The following is a 21435-nucleotide window of genomic DNA, read 5'->3' as shown; positions in this document are numbered from 1 at the left end:
TTTTTTTTTTTTTTTTCTGTACGTGGGCCTCTCACTGATGTGGCCTCTCCCGTTGCGGAGCACAGGCTCCGGATGCACGTGCAGGCTCAGTGGCCATGGCTCATGGGCCTAGCTGCTCCGCGGCATGTGGGATCTTCCCGGACCGGGGCATGAACCCGTGTCCCCTGCATCTGCCGGAGGACTCTCAACCACTGCGCCACCAGGGAAGCCCTGGTTTTGTGGGTTTTTATCTTGCTCCTTTGCCTGCAAGATATTTCCCTGTCTTCTCACGTTGTCTAATTTACAGTATTTGAGGTATACTATCCCTCAGCTGCAGGGTCGTAGTTCCTCTTGCTTCTGTTCTCTGCCCCCAGTGGTGAGGTTGGTCCAGTGGCTTGCTTAGGCTTCCTGATGGGAGGGACTGGTGCCTGCATTCTAGTGGATGGAGCTTAGTCTTTTCCCTCTGATGAGCAGGGCTGTGTCAGGTGGTATGTTTTGGGGTGTCTGTGAGCTTAGTATGACTTTAGGTCATCTGTATGCTGATGCGTAGTTTTGTCTTCCTGTCTTATTTGTTGTTTGGTGTGAGGAATTCAGTCCTGGGAGCTGCAGGCAGTTGGGTGGAGCTGGGTCTTGGATTCACATAGAGGCCTCCGTGAAAGCACTTGGTGATTAATCTTCCCTAGGGCAGGGAATTCTCTCATGGTCCAGCATCCTGGACTCAGTGCTTCCACCCTGGAGCCTCAGGCCCAACTTCCAGTCAGGGAACCAAGACCCTGCAAGTCACTCATCCTGACAATAAAGGTGATTAAAAAAATTTTTTTAAAACAGTAACAAAGCCCCAGACAAATGGTAAAAATTAAAATCAAACAAACAGAAACAGAAACAAGGAAACACACACACACACACACACACACACACACACACACAAAAGAAACAGGCCAAATAAAGCAAAAAGCAAGAGAACAACCAGACAAACAAACAAACCCAGGAATGAAATCAAACCATTAAAAAGAAAAGTAACAAAAACACAAAACCAAAAAAACCAAACCAAAGCAGAGTGCCAATTGAAGAATGAAGCAAAGAAACAAAGTGACAAAAATGATTAAAAAAAAAGAAAACGAGGAAAGAAGACAGAACAACAGAAAAGCAACATAGAAATAGAAATGTAAAAAAATAAGATACAAAATATATTAAAGTAAAATAAAGGAAAAAAAAATACAAACAAGGCCCCAGACAAATGGTAAAAACAGAATCAAACAACCAACAACAGAAACAAGGAAACACACACACATGCAGAAGAAAGAAAAACAGAACCAAACAAAAACAGGAAAAAAAACAAAACAGAAACAAAAAAAGCAAAAGAACAACCAGAGAAACTGAAGAACCTAAAAACGAAATCAAAGAATTAGAATCAAAACTAACAAAAACACAAAACCTAAAAACAAAACCAAAGAAGTATGCCAACTGAAGAATAAAGCAAAGAAACAGAACAAACTGATAAAAATAATTTTTAAAAAAGGGAAAAAACAAAACAACAGAAAAGGAAAGTAGAAATGGGAAATTTTTTTAAAATACAAAATATATGAAGGAAAAAGAAAAAAAATGAGAGAAAAGAACACAGAACAACATAAAAGAAAAGTGAAAACAGAAATATATAAAAAAATTTTAAAATGTTATAAAACATGAGGATTTCCCCCCAAAATAAACTGAAAAAAAAAAAAAAGCTAGAACCAATAAGAGAATGAATCAAAACATAATAAAAGTAATAGTAATAATTATGTTTCCCTGGGGTCTCAGCTGTTAAGTGTCCTTGCACACGCCATGAGCCACAGCTCACCTCTGCCTCCCCAGGAGGCCCTCCTCTGCCTCTGGGCTGGTCCCTGGACCTGCTGTGGGCCCTGTGGGGACCACGCAGACTCTGATGTGGCCCAATTCCTGTGTGTTCTTGTCCCCAAACTCCACAGCTGCCAGAGATAGACTGTTTTCATTTGTGGGAACACTCATTGTCTACTCAGATATTGGATAGACGTAGGGTCTAGCTGATCATGTGGATTTAATCTGCAGCTTGTACAGCTCATGGAAAGATTTTCAATCCTCTTTCTTAGTCGCCCCATCCCTGGGGTTCAGCTTTGGTTTTATCCCCAACTCTGCATGTGGTCCACCCACAGGAGTCTGGTCTTGAGGATGCCTTGGAGCTCATGGCTCTGCCCCAGTGAGGACCAGGCGCAGAGGTGGTATGACTGCTTGGATGGCAGGAGCCCTGGTGGTGCCAAATGTGCAGGGAAGCCAGCGACCATGGGTGCAAGAGATATGGCCCTAGTGAGGGCCTTTTCTGGCACCTGGCATAAGGTGCATGAGGGCTGGCCCTGGCCAGGCTATTTTTGGTGCCCGGAAGCTGGCATGCGAGGGCTGGCCCTGAGAGGGCTTCTTTTATTGTCCGTTGGCAGGTGCCAGCATGAGGGGACAGAGAGGCTACAATAGTGGCTCCTCCCCCTGAGTGTGACTCAGCAGTAGTGCCTGCTTCCATGGCAGTCTGGTCTTCCTCTGTAGGCATTCCCTGCTGTGGATTTCTTCCCTCCTGTCCCCTCAGTCTGTCTTCCCACAGCCAACACCAGTTCTCGCCCCAGGCCTCTTCTCCAATCCCCATGCTCCAGCTCCCAGCTCCCTTGCACACCTGTGAACACACGTCCCAGTCCGGGGCACGTAGGGCCACAGTACGGACTGTCTGTGTAGTTCTGAGTCTGCTGCATCTGTCACAGATCAGCCGCTTCACCCTCTTCCAACAGCCTCAAATGCTTCCCTTCTGTCCCAATTGATTTCCCTGTCAGAGAGGGGTTTCCCCGAATCCAGGAATCTCTCCTCTGCTTCAGCTCCCCAACTGCGCGTGCAGGTCCTGTCCCACTTCCTCTCCTCATCCTCTACCTTTTTTTTTTTTTGTCATACCCAGTTATGCAAGAATTTTATAGTCCTTTCTGTTGTTCAAGGTCTTCTGCTAGCATTCAGCCAGTGTTCTGTGAGAACTGTTGCATCTACAGTTGTATTCCTGATGCATCTGTGGAGAGAGATGAACTCCACATCCTCCTACTCCTCTGCCACCTTAACTCATCATCCTATTAACCATTCTTAAATGTTCTGATAATTACTTAAAAAGTTAGAAAAAATAACAGGTTTTGGTTTTCATCTTTCAAAGTACAGAGAAGGAAACAAGGTTTGTGGGAGGACATGCCAGGCTGCGGAGAGTGCTTCAAACCAGGCACAGAAGGCAGCCCCTCTCTCTGGGACTGAGCAGGCAAAGACAAAATATAGAGCAAGTGTGGTGTTTTTGAACATATTTTGGAACTTTAATTTTCTGCATTAATCTACATAAGGAATTGATTTCAAAAGCAGCACAGGGGGACACGGCTGCATTTGATCTTAAAAGGGGCTAAATTTTGGGGGCTGATTTATGCTCCCGGCAATTTATTGCTTTAAAATTTGGCAGTAATTTGGGTCAAGAAATAAAATGTGGGCCTTGGGGCAAATTTAATTGAAGAAGATGTCTGATGTATTTCAGAGGATTCTAAAGGCAACATCAAAAAGGTATTTTTAAAAGACACTGAGAGGTTGAATTGCCCAGATGGACAAATAGGTACAATAGCAACAGGCAGGTCTCCAGCAGGTGGAGGCAGTACTGCCCCATCCTCTGACCCTCCTCACTGTGCCCATGCTTGTGACGGGCATCCTTCTGCATGGATGCCTGCTTGCGATAGTCATCCTTCTAGCAGAACAAAACAGAACACAGCAGCCAACATTTTGTGTATCTTAGTTTCTTATGTCCTGTAAGTCACTTTTTTCTGCTTCTTGCAAGGATGAAGACTGTCTTCATTAATATCAAATTTATGCCCCAAGCTACACTTCTCTTCTTTTTCTATATATGTAATCTCCTAGCACATCAACACTAAATCATAATGCCCTAATACACTTTCAAAAGCAACTAAACTCAATACACATACTTCCAACACTACAAACAACTCAATATAAGAAGCCATGACCAAATTCACATGTGCAAAGTTTACAGAAAAAAACAGAGTTACAACCACCACTTGCCTGACAGAGACTGTAAACTGATTCTGATTACAATATGCATAAGAGTTGGAATTATCCAAATTTGAAAGAAGTAAATGTATATTGGACTATAAAGTGCCGTGTGTGTGGATTCAGGGAGAAAGAGCTAATGTTAAAGGTGGTGAGTTTTCCACACTAATCTCAGGATTATAGAGGAACATACTGACCACATTGCCTCCTTAGAGATTTGACCATCAAGACATAATCACTCTGATTCTAAAACATTTGCAAATGTAAACAATAGATATACAAAGTCTATTTATTTACTAATCTTGTTACAAACAAAAAAATTAAAACAAACAAGAAAAACTGTCCATTAAAATAATTTAATATGGCTTTTTTCCTCCAAATTAAGTGATTAACTACAAAACACTAGATAAATCATTCTTAATGTGTGTGAAAAGTATTCTTATATTTTCTATAATTTAAATCTTAAATTTCTCTCAGTTCCTTGAATTACTCAATTAAGTCAGCAAACTAACTTGAATTAGAGACTAATTGAAACAAAATCTGTCCGTAAAAGGTCAAGTATTAAAATCTGGATGAGGTCATTTCCTCAAGAATTCCCATAATTCTATATTACTCTTTGTTGGAGAGGATGATGTCATCACCACATGGACTGTCAGTCCACACAGCAGGCATCAAGGGCAGGGACAGCTGTGGGAGAAGACGTGTGAGGCAGGCCTTTCCCTGATGGACCCCTAAAGGGTGCATCACTTTTTATTTTAAAAGAGTAAACCTTGAACCCATACTCTTGTGTCCTGCTCAACAGTTCACAGGATCATACCACACTACACGTGTTACAGCTCACAAATGCACAGCAAATACGGTTCAAGATTAGAGATTATAATCTTAATACCACAGATATTCAGTCAGCAGGAGAGAAACACCGCTTTTGAAAGTAAATATTGTTTTCAAAACGTTGATTTTAATTTTATTGTTATAGTATAAAAACAAGCAAAAACAAATGTAGGTCAACTTGATAGATGATTGTGTTTCTCAGTATTCTTTTTCTGTAAAAGGGCTCTAAGAGTTCTCTATGTGTGATAATTAGATGTATGAAATGCACATCACCGTAATAAATAAAGAAGTTTGGCATTATATTCATTATATTCATAAAAATGGTAGATTTTATAAGGCATAAATTGTTATTTGATAATACTCCGTAAAACTATTAATCATTAGGAGCTATCGGTTTTAACTTTCTTCCACACTTTATATGAAAAAGTCATGTAAAATTTGAGCATTTTTAGTCAAGTTAAAAATGTAATGGTTCACAAAAAATGAAGAATTTAAAATAACAGCAGCCTCGTGAAGCATTCCATCTAGAGCAAAGATTATTTCTTTGAGCAGTTCACAATTACTTGTGAATTTTTTATGAGCAAGTCATAATTAGTTACCACATCTGTAAAATAGAAGTTTTATATATTCTGTGATTTCCAAGATTAGTCTCAGCTTAAGCATTCTGTGATTCTAAAAATTCAAGGGGGTACAATAATTTGCTAGTGAGACATGGTTTATTTCAATATGAATAATAGGTGGTTTTGTTGTTTAAAAACCTTCCTATAAATTATGAAATTAAATATCACACAAAAATTGACACCATAAAATATTCTTGTTTCAGTAGTCATCATTATGAATCAAGTATAAACTACTACTGTAATATTCAGCATAACATCACTCACACCCATCACTTGGAGAGCTATCAGGACTTGAAACGCCAACACAACTTGGCCAGAGATATAGAGCTACATTTTATTGAGAAGCAGATACTGAGTCTATCACGAGCTTTCTCATATCCAAAGAATGGACAAGTATTATTCTGAGAAAAAGTATCAAGTTATGTAATATTTAAATATATGATTTAAAGAAGGAACCTGTACTCCATCTAGACTCTAAAGGTTTAATTAACCAGGTTCCTTAAAAAAGACACAATGCCCCATCATATTTCTACCATATTTCATTACTAAGTAAAACTTTTCATGTACATTTCTATGACAGCCCAATTTAATATTTTAAAACATAAGTGTAAAGTAAATTTCATAAAATTTAAATTATCAATATATATCTATTGAATGTACCTATCTTGCAATAGTGTAAGTCTAGCTCAAAATAAACACAAAAACCAAAAACGTGTATGCCCAAAAAACCTCATCTGAAAGTTAAATTTTATGGTTTGATGTGCTGTAACAGCTTATTCTGTTTGAAATAATTATAAACACAACCTTCTACTTAATTGTATTTACTAAACTTTATCATATTAGAAGACAATTGGTAAACTACAGCATTTATTTCTGTAATCTTTATTATTAGGATAATTATATGGTCTTTGCTTCAGATACACTCTTCAGAAAGTTAATTACCAGCTTAAATCTTTGAGTTTCCTTTTTTCTTTTGCTTAGGTAATTTACTTGAAAAAAAATTAAAAAAAGAAACTGCTTTCAACCATTGGAATTTATGAATATAAGTAATGAAACCATGCTATTGAAATGTTATATTTTACAATAATGATTATGCTGATAAAAATATCACATGATGACAAAGTGTCCAGTGAAAAAGTATTTTCAAGAAAATACTATCATAATCATTATATAAATGGACTCTGAATATAGAAGACTAGAGATTACAATCCAAGGGTCTAATAAAGACTATATTACCTTCCTAAATATAATAATTCTCTGCTGTTTGGCTAATGCTGTATATTGACAGTAGCAGTAATTCTACTCCCTTTTGCAATAAGAATATGCATTTTAACATGAACCAAAACATTATTGAGTGCGCATATTTGAAAAATCAAATTGTCAAATGATTTACACATTAAATAAATGATTAAAATATCTAGTTATGCTTCCCATATTCACAGAATAAAAATACAGCCATCAGTTGAAAATTATTGTACTTTCAAAGAGTTTTCCTTCTTCTATGTCAGTATCATATATTTGTATATATTAATAAAATGAAGCTTTACACATTTATTTCATGAAAGACAATGAATAAACCATCAAGTCTTATTTTTATCAATTTTTTCTTAATTCTATGTGAACAAAGCATATATTACAGTACCTTTGGATACTGTTTGACAGGAATCAATACCCTTTCTGAGAGCTTTATGTTTTTGTTGCTGATGACATCAAGATATTTCTTTTCTTCATCTTCCTTTTTTCCATCAGAAACTTGAAATTTTTCAATTTCTGAAAAAAATTCACAAGAAAAACATTAAATGAAATAAGAAGTCATCATAAATACACTGACTGTTCTTATCACTCCCTTTCTTAAATAAGATTTTGAAGAACCTTGATAAAGGGACTGAAAGCTATGCTACTGTACTGTCTGTACAATGATCTATATCAACTAAAACCAAAAAGCAATGACTGAAGATACAACTGTCTTCTGTGAAACAAAGGATGCATTTAATTAACTTTTAACATCTTCAAACAAAATTTGAGAAAGAATATTCCCTTTAATTATTTAAAATATCTAAGCAAACATAAATTTCCTAGGAGCAATGAATAGAACAAATATATTTTAACGCTAAATGTTTTGTTTTTAGTCAGAATTGTTCCTAAGGAAAAATAACTGAAAATAGAAATCATCCATTATCTAAAGTAGGGTAGTAGAGATAAACAGTATGCTATTTTATATTCTAACAAACTTAAATCCAATTAAAAAGAGGAGTCACAGAAAAGTCACATAAAGGATTAAATCTGTAAATTATATCATTCATATTCATCAACATGAAATTACCTACATAGATGTTTAAGAGGAAATACTAATTTATCCTTATGAGAATCTTCCCAAAGTGAATATTTTTTTTTTATTTCTTAAGTTTTGTCTGCATTGGGTCTTCGTTGCTGTGCACGGGTTTCTCTAGTTGTGGCGAATGGGGGCTACTCTTCATTGTGGTGCACAGGCTTCTCTTGTTGCAGAGCATGGGCTCTAGGTGTGTGGGCTTCAGTAGTTGTGGCATACAGGCTCAGTAGCTGTGGCTTGTGGGCTCTAGAGCGCAGCCTCAGTAGTCTGGTGCATGGGCTTAGTTGCTCTGTGGCATGTGGGAACTTCCAAGATGAGGGCTTGAACCCATGTCCCCTGCACTGGCAGGCAGATTCTTAACCACTGCACCACCAGGAAAGTCCTGAATATCTTTTAAGCAAACGTACACTATTTATCCTTCCTTCCTTTTTAAAATTAATTTATTTGCCACAGAAATACAAAGGTTTGTAAGAGACTGCTACAAGCAACTATAGGCTAATAAAATGGACAACCTGGAAGAAATGGACAAATTCTTAAAAAGGTACAATCTCCCAAGACTGAATCAGGAAGAAATAGGAAAAAATGAACAGAAATTGAATTCGTGATTAAAAAACTCTCAACTAACAAAAGTCCAGGACCAGATGGCTTCACAGGCAAAGTCTATCAAATGTTGAGAGAAGAGCTAACACCCATCCTTCTGAAAGTATTCCAAAAAACTGCAGAGGAAGGAACACTCCCAAGCTCCATCACCTTGGTACCAAAACCAGACAAAGATACCACACACACAAGAAAAATTATAGGCCAATATTACTGATAAACATTCCTCAACAAAATATTAGCAATCTGAATCCAACAAAACATTAAAAGGATCATACACCATGATCAAGTGCGATTTATCCTGGGGATGTGAGAATTTTTCAGTATCCACAAATCAATCAGTGTGATACACCACATCAACAAACTGAAGAATAAAAACGATATGATCATTTCAACAGATGCAGACAAGACTTTGGAAAAAATTCAACACTCATTTATGATAAAAACTCTCCAGAAAATTACAGAGGGAACATACCTCAACATAATAAAGGCCATATATGACAAGCCTATAGCTAACATCATACTCAATGGTGAAAAGCTGAAAGCAGTTCTTCTAGGATCAGGAACAAGACAAGGATGTCCACTCTTGCCACTTTTATTCAACATAGTCTTGGAAATTCTAGCCATGGAAATAACAGAAGAAAAAGAAATAAAAAGAATCCAAATTGGAAAAGACGAAATGAAACTGTCACTGTTTGCAGATGACATGATACTATACATAGAAAATCCTAAAGATGCTGCCGGAAAACTACTAGAACTCATCAATTAATTTGGTAAAGTTGCAGGATACAAAATTAATACACAGAAATCTTTTGCATTTCTACACACTAGCAATGAAAGATCAGAAAGAGAAATTCAAGAAACAATTCCATTTACCATCTAATCAAAAACAAAATGTATCTAGGAATAAACCTACCTAAGGAGACAAAAGACCTGTACTCCAAAAACTATAAGATGCTGATGAAAGAAATAAAAGACGACACAAACAGATGAAAAGATATACCATGTTCTTGGGTTGGAAGAATCAATATTGTCAAAATGACTATAGTAGCCAAGGCAATGTACAGATTCAATGCAATTCCTATTGGTTTATCCTTGTCACTCTGTCACAGATATAAATTAAATTTGTCTGATATTATTTGCTCTCTACAAAGCTACCACTTAGGCATTTTTAGACATTTGAAATTTGATCACTTGATGATTAATTCCAACAAGTTTTCCATCAAGAAATGGGGCTGGATGAAATACCATTTCCACTGATTTTTCTGTTAATTTCTATACTTTCCTTTAAAAATTTCTTTTCGTTTTTTTTCCTTTTAATTGGGGTATATTGCTTGACAATATTTTATTAGTTTCTGCTGTATAGCGAAGTGAATCAGCCATATGCATACATATATACCCTCCTTTTTGGATTTCCTTCCCATTTAGGTCACCACAGAACATCGAGTAGAGTTCAATGCTATACAGCATCGTTCTCATTAGTTATCTATTTTATACATAGTGTATATATGTCAATCCTAATCCCCCAATACATCCCATCCCCCTTTCCCCCCTTGGAATCCATATGTTTGTTCTTTATGTCTGTGTCTCTATTTCTGCTTTGCAAACACTTTCATCTGTGCCATTTTTCTAGATTCCACATATATGCATTAATATACAATATTTGTCTTTTTGTGTCTGACTTACTTCACTCTGTATGACAGTCTCTAAGTCCATCCACATCTCTGCAAATGATCCAATTTTCTCCCTTTTAATGGCTGAGTAATTTTCCATTGTGTATATGTACCACATCTTCTTTACACATTCATCTGTCGATAGACTTTTAAGTTGCTTCCATGTCCTACTGTAAATAGTGCTGCAATGAACACGGGGGTGCATGTGTCTTTTTGAATTATAGTTTTCTCAGGGTATATGCCCAGTAGTGGGATTTCTGGGTCATATGGTAGTTCTATTTGTAGTTTTTTAAGGAACCTCCATACTGTTCTCCATATTGGCTATATCTATTTACATTCCCACCAACAGTGCAAGAGGGTTCCCTTTTCTCCACATCCTCTCCAGTATTTATTGTTTGTGGATATTTTGATGATGGCCATTCTGACCAGTGTGAAGCCATTGTAGTTCTGATTTGCATTTCTCTAATAATTAATGATGTTGAGCATCTTTTCACGTGCCTCTTGGCCATCTTTATGTTTTCCTTAAAAGAATTTTATATTTATTTTGCCCTTTTGATAGTTTCAGGGAATTATCTCATCTTCCCTGATGTATCTATTAACATATGACTAATAGATCAGTCATTGCACTTCTCGACTGTATAGTCACAAAGTGGTATATACCAAACTTGCCTGATTTTAAAACCATGGAAAATAAGGCATACACACTTTTCCTTTTGTAAATTTAAAAATTACTTTAAATTTTTAAAGTAATTCTTTTTTTACTTCATAATTAATGCATATTTATTGTGGAATGTTCAGACAATATAGGTATCCATAAAAATGGAAAGGCACTGATTATCATCCAGCAATAACTAATCAGTTTTTTATAGAGATGTTGAGTCATTTTATATAGTTATTTTTTTATACAGTCTCTATTTAAATATGGCTTCCATATTGTTGGAAAAACATAATACATAAAGGAAAGCTTAATTTTGTTAAAAAATGTTAAACTACAAAGATTTTAATATTTTTGTTTTTCTTTCACTGTTTATGTGTTAAGATATAGATAGATAGATATTTAGATAGGTAGGTAGATTCAAGGATTTATTTTAGCATTCATTAACTTATTTTTAGTGGCTATCACCACAGTACACCATAGGGTTATGTGGAGATTACAACAGAGTTAAATGTTGGTATGCCTGTATGCACCTTGCACAACTTCACTCATTGGTTTAAGTCAGATGGAAGGTACAGTAAGAAGGTATTCTCTTTATTATGGTAAAAACTACATAACATTATTTATCATTTTAGTCATTTTTAAGTGTATAGCTCAGTAGTGATAAGTACATTCACATTATTGTGCAACAGATCTCCATAACTTCTTCATCTTACAAAACTAAAACGCTAGACAATTCATTAAGATGACATAATAAATATATATATACCTAAAAAGGAGCACCAAAATATATAAATAATTATTAACAGACATAAAGGAAGAAATTGACAGCAACACAATAAGAGTAAGGAAATTTAACACCCCACTTACATCAATGGATAGATCGAGACAGAAAGTCAACAAGGAAAGAGTGACCTTAGATGAAACATTAGACCACATGGATTTGATAGATTTGTACAGCACATTCCATCCAAATACAGCAGAATACACACTCTTGTCAAGGACACATGAAACTTTCTCAAGGACAGACCATATGCTGGGACTCAAAACAAGTCTCAATAAATTAGAGGACTGAAATCAGATCAAACTTCTTTTCCAATGAAAATGCTATGAAAGTACAAATCAACTACAAGAAGAAAACTGGAAAAATCACAAATATATGGAGACTGAACAACATGATACTGTACAACTACTGGGTCAATGAAGAAATCAAAGGAGAAATTAAAAAGTACCCAGAGACAAATGAAAATGAAAATGTGACATACCAAAAATCTATGAAATACAGAAAAGGTGTACTAAGAGGAAAGTTCACTGCAATACAGATCTACCTCAAAAAACAAGAAAAAGCTCAAATGAACAATCTTTACACTTAAAGGAAATTAAAAAAAGATGAACACATGAAAATATGCTCAACATCACTAATTATTAGAGAAATGCAAATCAAAACTACAGTGAAGTATCACCTCACACAGGTCAGAATGGCCATCATCAAAAAATCACCATCTGCATTGACGACCATCTGCATCAGCCACCTTTCACCTTTTCAGACATTGAGCCCAAACTACCTTTCTGAGTTCTAAAACTTCTGACTTGACATTTCCACCCTAAAATTTCCAAGACACTTGAAACTCTAACTGAATTCAACTTAACTCTAAAGCTTATTCTTTCTGGTCACCCGAAAACAAGAAGAACACGGATCTTAGCCATTACCCATGAGCTGCTGCCTAACCCTCCTCACTGTGCAGGCAACAGTCACCGAGTCCCCTTGGTCCCACTGGGGCCCCTCAACCCCAGCCTCCACTCAGGGGCTCTCCACTACTCCAGACCCTTTCCATCCACTTCCACCTGTGGCAGCAGACTTTAAACTAGTTTCCTTGAAGACCATGCATGACTATCTTTCACATCCTGGCTAGCTTTTTAAAACACAGATTTGAGCATTACACATTCCCCTTTTGTATAGCAGTATGGTATTTGTGTCATGTTTATTCCATGGCTCTACTGAGCAATCAGATTTTCTTTGTTGGATGAATGAGTGTCACTGCACTGACAAGTACCTGCTTCTCGCTGACTGAAGGTTAAATTCTTATTTTTTTTCCTGTCACTAGTAATCAATCAGCCATTCCTTTCTCATCTCTGGCCACAATCTAGTGTTGTCTCACACAGCGTTCCATCCTCACTCAGACCCTAAGCAGATTCATCCTTAGCATGCTTCCAAAGTCCTTAATTTGCCACTCCTGATCCCTCCTGTGTCCTCTGATTGGTGAAGGGCTACTCTCCTGTCTTTAAAAGCTTGAACACTCATCTTGCATGACTATCCCATCCTGGGTCTCCCTTAACATTTTGTACTTTTTAAATACAGCACTTTTAATCACTTTGTACTGTTCTATTTACAACTGTTTTCCACCATTAAACTGTGACTTCCTTGAGGCCAGGGACCATATCACATTTATTATTATTTTTTACTCCCAGCACCCATTACAATAAATGATCAACTATAAACTCAAAATCGAACTACTCATCAGACTGTCCAAATAAGTTTTTCTAGAAAAAATGTCTCTTGGTATTTAAGCCAAAAACTTTATACAATATATGTGACTGTCAATACAATGATTTTTAGATCATTGCTTACATGGGAAAACTCATTTATTTCCACAAAACACAGCATTTTATAATTCATATTTATTTCCACAAAATGCAATACAATAAGTTTTATAATCTGGAGTGGTTTTAATCTCATGTTTGAATGTTCATGTTTGAAAGCCTAAGGGAAAAGGGACTGACATCTAAAAGAGGGGGTGAGCATTCAAAACAACTACTTTTTACACCCTTATTTTTTAGTAAACATTAGGTGATATTTTAAGCACTTTACAACCAAACATGATTTCGTTACTATACGTTGCTGTTTAGCTATAATTTTGATTGTAGTTTAGAAAGTTGGCTGAAACTTTTGAGTTGACATGTAATGTATATAATTTTTCATATAAAATATTGAAAAATAAGCTCTCAAGATGGTCTTTTTTACTCAATATATTTGATTTTTTCCAGTGAATTACTAATGTTACATGGGAGCAGTCTGAAGTCATTAATAATTTACTTCTGATTTTCTCATATTCATAATCAACTATATTTCTAAAGCATGAGTAGAACATATGTCCTATGTTTGTGGGAAAAAATAAGAGACTTTACTTTTGCCAAAGGTATCTTGGGATACACCATCTTAATAAAAAGAAAGCAACACATTTAAAATCAGCTGCTCAAGCTGCACTGTTTGTTCAAATTAAAATACTTTTTTTGAGCCTAATTTTACTGTGATAATTATCTAAATCAGAATATATTCACCATTTTGACTAATTTTACAGTAATACTACACCCAGGTGTGCTTAAATTGGTTTTCATTTATTTTCAAGATGTTTAAAAGCCTAATTACATCAGGCACTCCTTGTATTTAATTTTCCTGAATTGAATAAAGGTGGGCTATTATTCACTGGAGTTAAAAATTCCTAACATGTCAACAGAAAAAAAGCATTTAAATAGAACTGAGTATGACCTGCTTCACATTCATCTGCTCCAGGGCACAGTTTCTTCATCCAATACTTTCATCACTTAGCAAATGTTACAGAGAGTGTCTTACTGTGTGTAAGTAACTGGGAGGGAGAAGAAGTAACACTCTGTGCTCAAGTGCTAACTATCCAGTGGCTTATAATTCCAAGTATCAGAGTGAATAGTTTATTTTATTGTTGTTCATACCATTCCTAATGTCTTACCTATATATTTCAATAAGCCATACTTATGTAAACCAAATTCACAAGTTTATTAAATACATTTGCAGCATTTATGAATGCCATAAATAATAAACTGGGAATACATCTTCAATGGGTCAATGCTATAGGAGCATTGATCTTGATGAATAATATATGCAAATGGTACCCAATTATGACACTGGTATATAGAAGAAATTCTGAGATTCCATATATATATATATATATATATATATATATATATATAAACCCCTACCTTGTTGGATTGCTTTGAAATTAGCTAGGATATAATTTATGGGCTTGGTGTTTGTAGTGATTTCCAATCTTTAGAAAAAATTTACCAACCTTTTCCCTTGACCCCAGTCATCTTTTCCCAACTAATAAAGAGGGAAGCTCCTATAATGAATCAAGGGCAAATAATCAAGGGTTATATTAGAAAATAAAATTTCTACAGTAGTTAAAGATGATTTTTTTTTTAGCTTCTTGGATCCATTCTACTTTCCATTTGTTCTTCCTATTCCTCTTTTTAGTTATCCCCATGCAGCTCTGATAAAACAGACTGGCCATATCTTATGAAGGGCCTCTGATCACCATGGCGTGGTGCTGAACAAATGCACACAAAGGCCTGTCTTTGGCTGCTCTTCTTTAGATGCAGTGAGAAAAGTTTTATTCTTTGAGTTTGCGTTCCTCTGCCTCTCCTCGCCAATAAAGCAGTAAATCCTTGAGGAATGAAACCATCCCTGGACCTAAGAGAAGGGAGCCAGTGTCTGGTTGCTACTCAGCCTGAATTTCATCTTAAGGTAGGCTTGATTCCATAGGTCTCACAAACGGCATAGCTTGTCATGATAAATTATAGAATTCTATCTCTATGGACTTGCCTCTTCTGAACTTTCCACACAAATGGAATCACACACCGTGTGGCCTGTTATGCCTCACTTGTTTCACTTAGCATATCGCTCTTGAGGTTCATTCATGTTGTAGCATATATTGGTACCTCATTCCTTTTTACAGCCAAATAATATTCTACTGTATGTATACATCTTTTTTTTTTTTTTACCCCATTCATCAGCTGATGGGAATTTAGGTTGTTTCTACATTTTTGATAAAATACCTAGTGTTGTTTTGAGCATTTGTGCACCAGTTTTTGTGTGGATATTTGTTTTTAGTTCTCTTGACTAGATTCCGAGGGGTGGAATTAACTCAGTCATACAGTTTCTATATGCTTAACATTCTGAACAATTGCCAAACTGCTTTCCAAAGTTACTGTATCATATTAAAATCCAACACTTGTTATTTTCTATCTTATTTTAGCCACCTTAGTGTGTATGAAGTTGTACCTCATTCTGACTTTGATTTGTACTTTTAATAACTATGTTGACATCTTTTAATGTGATTACTGGTAATTTGCATATATTCTATGGAGAAATGTATACTCTAATCCATTGCCTATTTTTATTTAAATTAACAGTCTTTTCCTATTGATTTGAAGATTTCCTTATATTCTTGGATACAAGTCTCTTATCACACAGTAATTTGCAAATATTTTCTCCTATTCTGTGTGTTTTCTTTTCATTTCCTTGATGGTATCATTTGTGCCACATAAGTTTTAATTTTTATGTAGTCCAATTTTTCTCTCTCTTTTGTGGTCACCTTTTATGTCATACCTAAGAAACGATTGCCTAACTCATGGTCAAAAAGATTTATTCCCATAGAATTTTATAATTTCAGTTCTTACATTTAGGTCTCTGATCTATGTTGAATTAATTTTCTGTATATGGTGTGAGGTAGGGGTCCAACTTCATTTTGCTGCATGTAGATATCCACTTGCCCCACCACCATTTATCAAAAGGACTATTGTTCCACACTGAATGTTCTTGGCACCCTTCCTAAGAATCTATAGTGTGAAGATCTATTTCTGCATTTTCAAATCTATTCTATTGATTTTTCTGTCTATCCTTATGTCAATACCACACTGTCAATACTACGCTGTCTTGATTACATCAGTTTGTAGTAAATTTTGAAATCAGGAAGTATGAGTTTTCCAAATTTGTACATCTTTTTCATGACTGTTTTGGCTATTTAGGTCTCTTGGATTCCCATATGAATTTTTGGATTAATTTGCCAGTGTATGAAAGAAAGCAGCTGGAATTTTGATAGGAATTGCAAAGAATTTGTATGTCAATCAAGGAATTTTGTCATCTTAATAATATTTAGTCTTTCAAATCACAGACATGGGATGCATTTCCCTCTGTTTAGGTCTCCTTTAACGTCTTTCAAGAATGCTTTGTAACTTCATAAATTCCTTATACTTCTTTTGTCAAACTCAATCCTAAATAATTTATTCTTTTAGATGCTACTGTAAATGGAATTATTTTCTTAATTTCATTTTGGATCATTCATCTCTGACACAGAAATACAATTTATTTGTGTATAATCTTGTGTCCTGTAACCTTGCTGTATTTTTTTTATTAGTTCTAATATCTTCGTGTAGATGCCTCAGGATTTTCTACATCAATTACATTTTGATATTTACATTCTCTTACCAATCTTTGTTTCCCACCACAAATTCTTTAGAAGAGAGTATCACTACATAATTCTTCCAAATCACTAACGTTTTTAATAAAATAAATTTAGGAAAGAAGACTGAATCAGAAATTTCTTAGTCAGCAAACAAAAGTTCTCCCCTAGAAAAATAAATACATTTTGTTATAGAGCACAGATTATATTTTTATCCTAGTAAAATTGAAATTATTATTGTGAAATAATGACAGCCCTCTGAAAATCTTTTCTGAGCTAAAGAAAGAAAAAAAGCCCTTGGGCAATGGATATTCAATAAATCTTCACTGAATGAATATAAAAATGAATGGCATGTATAAAAATATATGAAGTGTGCACAGTCCAACTAAGAAAAATCCATGAATTCTCATCCCCAGAGGAAAGTCTTAGTACAGAAAAGGGTGCCTGAGCACTGATTCCCTGGTTTAGGCTGGACAGCACAGCCACTTAGCTCTATTTCATATGAACAAATTGGGGGGAAAAAAGAACAGGACTGAACATTAGAAATTATTTTTAATTTAAATTAATGAAATAATTGGGAACAATGTTTTGCATGTTGTTAAGCTGACTGTGCCTAAAAATATTAAAACAGAGATCGAATAATCATCTGTCATGGATTCTACAAAGTGATCTTCCATTCTAGGTAGGGGAGTGGACCAAGTGACCTCAAAGCTCCATGTAGGATCTATAATTATATAAATAAAAAGAACTCAAGTCCTTAATAAAAAGTGAATATTGTTTTCATAAAATGAAACTTGGAACGTCTGTCTAGACCAACTCTTACCATTTGCAGGGCCTGTAGTAATTGTGCAAATAGGAGCCCTTATACCATAAGGCTAAATATTTAAAAGTTATAAACCAAGTTAACAAAGTGTTAAATAAAATAAGCTCTATTCTTCTACAATGACAAATACCCTTCCAACTTAATATTGGTATTACTATTCATTAGTTCCTAATCAGCAGACTTACACTTAGGTGTAAGACCTGATGGAATTTAGATGTCTCAGACTCCTTCAAGTTCTGTGCGAGAACAGATGGCATGGGAAGAGTCAGGTTACTCTCAGCTGTATCCAGTACCACAAGGTGAAGCCCACATCTGTGTGGACATCCATCCCACATGACCAAATTGCACAGAGCCATATATTAGAATTCTTTAGGTCTGGGGTGGGGACATCTGTGGTATGGTCTGTCCTTAGAAAGATGGACACTCAGCCCACACCACCAAGCTCCACCATACATCCCCTGCACACATTCTTTAGGCTCGGGGTATGCACCCCTGTGGCGTGGTCTGTCTATGGGAAGAGAGACACCCAGTCCACACTACCAAGCTCCAGCCATACATCCCCTGAATGTAGCCATTCCTTGGAAACCTTCAGGCTAGATGTTCATACACTAGCAATGAGGTCTGCCCTCAGGAAGATAGTCCCAAGAAATATATTTAAATAGGCCCTAGAAGTGGGTATGGGGTCAAATGGGCAGGGATTTGGGTGTTTCAGGTGTGTCTAGAATATGTTCTAGAAAATGGGGGTGGGGGCGTCAACTCTACATGGGCACAACAATTTGGTCCTATGAGGCTCCTTGCCACAGGGGGAGGTACAGCCAGAGAAGAACCACAGGGGGCTTCCACAGAGCAAAGCGCTCAGAGCAGGGCCCCTCTGGCCCAGGGTTAATTAAGATGGAACCATGTTGGTCATTCTATAATCTACTTTGTCCTCTTGCATTTTACCAAGCAGGATAAAAATCACAATGACAAAAGAATTTGTACAATAATTAGAGTGACTACTTAAGCTTTTAATCTTATGAGAAAAATTCAGAACAAAGATTCAGAACATGAACATTTCAATTCAAAATAAGGTATCAGATGATAATAAATGAATTTGTCATATACAGGTAATTTCAAGATCCCTTGGATATGTAAGCTAACTTAACAGTCTTATGTTTTCCCTAAAATGCCAACACAATCTGAGGCAAATGTGATAAAGATATATACCATAATATCAAGTTACAACTTATACACTCTATTGTGAACATAGATCAAACAGTATTTCTAAAAACCTGTATTTTCCTGTGGTACAATCAAATCAACATGAATTCTAACTGGTATCATATACAATACATGCTCAATCATTTACAGGAACTGTTCCTTAAGATTACTCTGAGAACACTGCTTCTAAGAAAATGGGTCCAGAAGGAGTTTATTATTATAGTAAGACATGTATAGCCAATTCGATTATTTATCACACTAAGCATTAAAAATGAGCTTTCTTGAGCCCCGTCTTTCAGACAATAAACATTAAAGCAGAGCAGAAATAGAGACACAGATGTAGAGAACAAACATATGGACACCAAGGGGAGAAAGTAGCAGGGTGGTGGTGGTGGTGTGATGAATTGGGAGATTGGGATTGACATATATACACTAATATGTATAAAATGGATAACTAATAAGAACCTGCTGTATAAAAAAATAAAATAAAATTCAAAAAAAAAAGAAAGAAAAGAAAGCCCTCCCGTGTGTCTAGTAAGGACAAAGTACATGAATTTATGAATACAGATTTTAGAGTAGAGATAAAACTTCTAAAGCTTATATAAACAGATGAAAGAAGTTTATATAAAAATAGAACAGAAAAGGTATAATTAAAATGTGGCAGATGTGGCAGACTTTTAAAAGACATTTTGAAAGTTGTAAGAAAGGGTTGTGAATGTTAAGATGCTTAGAACAAAAGTGCACAGTTCATATTAAAATGTCCAAGATACTTTAAGACATCACATAAATGGCATCTAGCTAGTATAAATAATAGAACACAATGAACTATACGTAGAAAAATACATGCCTTTAACAAAACTGAATAAATTTGTGAATCAAACTTTCAATTTTGCTTTGGACAAATGGATTAGAAGAATGAAACATTTTATCCTATAACCTTAAAACACTAGTTACTATTATAAGGTCATTAGTTCTTTAACGCCTTAAGCTAGTGGAGAGAAGACTATTTCTATAAAAGACAGCCAATGTTCAGCAATATCAATGTTCACATATTTCAAAGTTATGCACTTTCATAAAATTAAAGACATAAATGTTTCAAGGATGTGTAATCTATCTTCTTGATTTTAGAAATCTTTTTTTTTACAGATATCCAAGAAGTCATCTTTAAATAACCCTTTGGGTCAAAAACTCTACATAGTTACTTAAATGCACATGCAATAAGTATTTGTTAAGATGTAGTTTTCCAGCAATATGTAAAAGTAACTTTACTTAAAAATAAATCCATACTAAGTAGTATAGGGCTTGTGTTTATTCCAATTATACACTTCACATTAGTACACGCATTCGATTATAGTTGGAAATACTATTATAATACAGTTACACCATTTCCCAAATATCAGTGAATAAGAATTTTGCCATTAAATTTTCAGAAACTGTGTTCTTCAGATTCTCATACCAACTTTGACTAATAATTGACCACTCAATTCAACTTCATAATCTGTGGGTACCTCAGAAGCATAGAAATGTGGCAACTCCCCTGATCTTTTATCTCTTTATCCCTTTATATCAAAGACATTACTCAGTCTTTCCAGTGTCCTTTCAAAATATTTTCAGGATACAAATATACATGCAAGTATATTCAAGTATGATATATCCATATTCAAGTATGAGATAAGAAGCATTATGCTACATAATACAATCACTGACACATAGAAATAGATATATGATTGATACACAGACACATAATAGAGAGAGATGGATGGATGGATGGATGGATGGACGGACAGATGGCATTGTTCCCCTACTGACTTCCTGTCCTTACCTCACATGTAGACATACTGCTGTTGGTCTGACTTCTCCACATCCAGACATGCAAGGCAGTGTGTTGGCATATGCACCATTTAACAAGTCAAGGCTATAAATTTCCACCTAATTATATTTAACTATGTATCTACCTACCCACACATACATAAAACATCTATACTATATATGTAATAAATATGTTATTAGTAGAAAAAGAATAACATACAAGTAAGCAAAGAGCAGAATGGAAAAAGATTAAATAATCCCACAGTTGCTACTGTCAAACTTTTATCTATGCATCCACATTTCAAACAAGATTTTGTATATTCAACAAACATTGATTATCTATTATGTGACAGACATTGTTCAAGGTGATTGGGACATATCAGTGAATAAAAACAAATTAAAGGACTCTGTAAGCCATACTATAAATTTAGACTATCTAAATTTATATATATATATGTATATATATATAAACACATTAATAACAAAAATTTAATTATTTTAAATGTTATAATTTGCTATCCAGACATAATCCAATACATGTTGTAAATGTCTGTTTTACCACCAAATCAA

The 21435-nt window shown here is 35.3% G+C and overlaps 1 protein-coding gene across 3 annotated transcripts in view; it reads right to left on the bottom strand.

The window, feature by feature from the left end:
* Positions 1-21435, bottom strand: part of KHDRBS2 (KH RNA binding domain containing, signal transduction associated 2) — a 730387-nt gene that overhangs the window by 625197 nt on the left and 83755 nt on the right. For all 3 annotated transcript variants that reach the window (XR_003796745.1, XR_003796744.1, XM_029243151.1), the window contains exon 2: positions 7147-7274. Coding sequence is in view for 1 of the 3 variants with exons in the window: in XM_029243151.1 (XP_029098984.1) it covers positions 7147-7274 (128 nt within the window). In the remaining 2 variants the exon portion in view is untranslated. The remainder of the gene's footprint in view (positions 1-7146; positions 7275-21435) is intronic.

This window comes from Monodon monoceros, unplaced genomic scaffold (genome assembly GCF_005190385.1).
Source record: "Monodon monoceros isolate NGI ecotype Baffin Bay Population unplaced genomic scaffold, NGI_Narwhal_1 Super_Scaffold_3, whole genome shotgun sequence".
NCBI classification, from domain to species: Eukaryota; Metazoa; Chordata; class Mammalia; order Artiodactyla; family Monodontidae; genus Monodon; species Monodon monoceros.
This window is presented reverse-complemented; position numbering and strand designations above follow the sequence as displayed.